The sequence below is a fragment of the Cariama cristata genome, unplaced genomic scaffold, assembly GCF_000690535.1.
Source record: "Cariama cristata isolate BGI_N322 unplaced genomic scaffold, ASM69053v1 scaffold18968, whole genome shotgun sequence".
In the NCBI taxonomy this organism is placed as follows: Eukaryota; Metazoa; Chordata; class Aves; order Cariamiformes; family Cariamidae; genus Cariama; species Cariama cristata.
This window is the reverse complement of record NW_009629605.1, coordinates 12,566-14,641: the sequence shown is the minus strand read 5'-3', so window position 1 is coordinate 14,641 and position 2,076 is coordinate 12,566. Positions and strand designations below refer to the sequence as shown.

The following is a 2,076-nucleotide window of genomic DNA, read 5'->3' as shown; positions in this document are numbered from 1 at the left end:
GATCAGCGGCAGGAGCACGAGCAGAGTCCCACGAGGACGCCGACCATGAAAGGAAGAGGGCTGACCCCCATGATCCCTGAGCTTTATACTGAGCATCCACGTGTACAGGATAGAATACTTCGTTGGTCAGTCCTTGGTCACCTGTCCTGCCTGCAGCTTCCTGCAGGTGCGACCCTTTTATGCCTCCCCACAGGCGGACCACAAGAGAGCCCAAGGTGACGCTGGCTCCCAGAGGAACAGAACAAACATGGACCTTTATGCATTGCAGTTCCACTGCTTTAGCAGCAACTACAACATCAAGAACTATCAACTCTAAAAGCAGACACTGTCTGAAAAACACAGTCAGCCTCAGAAGTGCAGTTATTTAGAAGAAACTTAACTAAAGGAAAATCTACTGAACAAAGAATTGGTCCTCTTTTAGCCAGACCAGGACAGTGAATTTCACTTGCATAGGTTTTTGCACAGCATATGTGAATTGTGAATTTACTTTAAATAAAAATAACCCTTATCAAAATACTAAACCACACCTAAACCAGAGGGATTACATACATATTTATTTGATGCCAAGAACTGCTTCTCTAATGCCAACACTCAATCCTCAGTGAGATTAAAAAAAAAAGGAAGAAAAAAGTAGTTTAACAAAATGATATGGTGCCCAAGGATCCCAAACACAGAATAACCCATAGTGGGAGTAAACCCCTTCTTCTATCATGCCCTCTATATGGGAATACTTCTATACAAGCCAATGATCTTAAAACCAGCTTTCTTCTGTCTATTGAAATTTTCCACAGCATTTGAACTGGCAAAACTGATGGAACATAAATTAAAGCACTAGTAGAGAATATATAGAAAGATAATTATTTTGCTTAGCATATTCATTAAGCACCTCCTGTCTGAACTACTCTTCCATGTATGCTCTCATTTCAGCTGCAGTAACTTCACTCATGAGAGCTTGTTACTGCAGTTCACAAGATGCATACACAATGCTGGTTTTAAATTTAAAATTATAACCTATTTCATACACAACTGTAGAGATGAAACTATTAAAGTACATTTTATTATGCCTGAAAGTATGCAATCTGCACATAAAATAAGAGATACTTCAGTCAAATGAATTCTTGGGAAGATGATAATGACTGTCCTATTCTATCACCTAAAATCACGGAGACCTGAGCTAGCTCACATAACAGAAGAACTGTGCTGGCTAGGTCAGAGCTCAGGCACTCAGGAAGCCAGTCACAAAGCAGCTATTTTGGCTCCAGCATGGCCAGTGCCATATGGACCTGGCAGATTTCTTCCACAACCACACCAGTATCTCTGCATCACCCAGCCCCGGGAGCTGGGAAGGCTTAGCTCAGAAATAGAAGCACTGGGAAACATTGTGCAGAAACATCAGTCTGCACAGGTTTTCCTGCTCTTGTTAGTCCCAGCTCGGCTGAGCCAGCCTGACTTCATCTACATAAGTGTGTACTCTGCATGCCACACCCTCTCCGCAGTCCCAGAGACACTGTGCAGCTGTACAAGTTGTTAGAGCATAAACTGTGCTAGCTGTTGTCCTAGAACATGTAAAATCTCCTCAGTTGCTTTCGAGTTCAGATTGGCTTTACATACATAGTGCAACTAACCCACAGCCCAATTAATGACAGTAACAATGAAATTACTTGCAAAATGAGCATGGAATGGAGACTGCTTACCTGTTAATGTTGCAGCATTCACGATAGCCCTTGCATTAAAATTGTGGGCATAACAGAGAGCATCAGCTAACAGCAGTCTTCCTTCTGCATCCGTGTTATCTACCTTCAGGTGCAAAATTAGTAAAACCAGATTAACTACTAAAAACATCCCTTTTTTCCAACTTATTTCTTACATATCATCTTAAATAGCTGTCAGATTGTTAATGCACTGCCACAGGCCCTAGGAATTTTAGGTAATCAGAATTTACTCAAATTAAAAAAAAAAAAAGACAGTATTGATATAGTTATGTTTATAAAATAAAAGCATATCTGTAGCTGAGGTCAAGTCATCTTTCAGCACTGCAGCCTCCTCAGCATGCTAGGCCTCTGTGCTGCTCGCTAC

At 41.4% G+C, this 2,076-nt stretch overlaps 1 protein-coding gene across 1 annotated transcript in view; it reads right to left on the bottom strand.

The window, feature by feature from the left end:
* The window catches only part of LAP3 (leucine aminopeptidase 3), a gene marked incomplete at its 5' end in the record, with an annotated part of 16,079 nt that overhangs the window by 2,050 nt on the left and 11,953 nt on the right, over positions 1–2,076 (bottom strand). Inside the window, one exon of the mRNA XM_009705230.1 lies at positions 1,695–1,797. Within this exon, the coding sequence (XP_009703532.1) occupies positions 1,695–1,797 (103 nt within the window). The remainder of the gene's footprint in view (positions 1–1,694; positions 1,798–2,076) is intronic.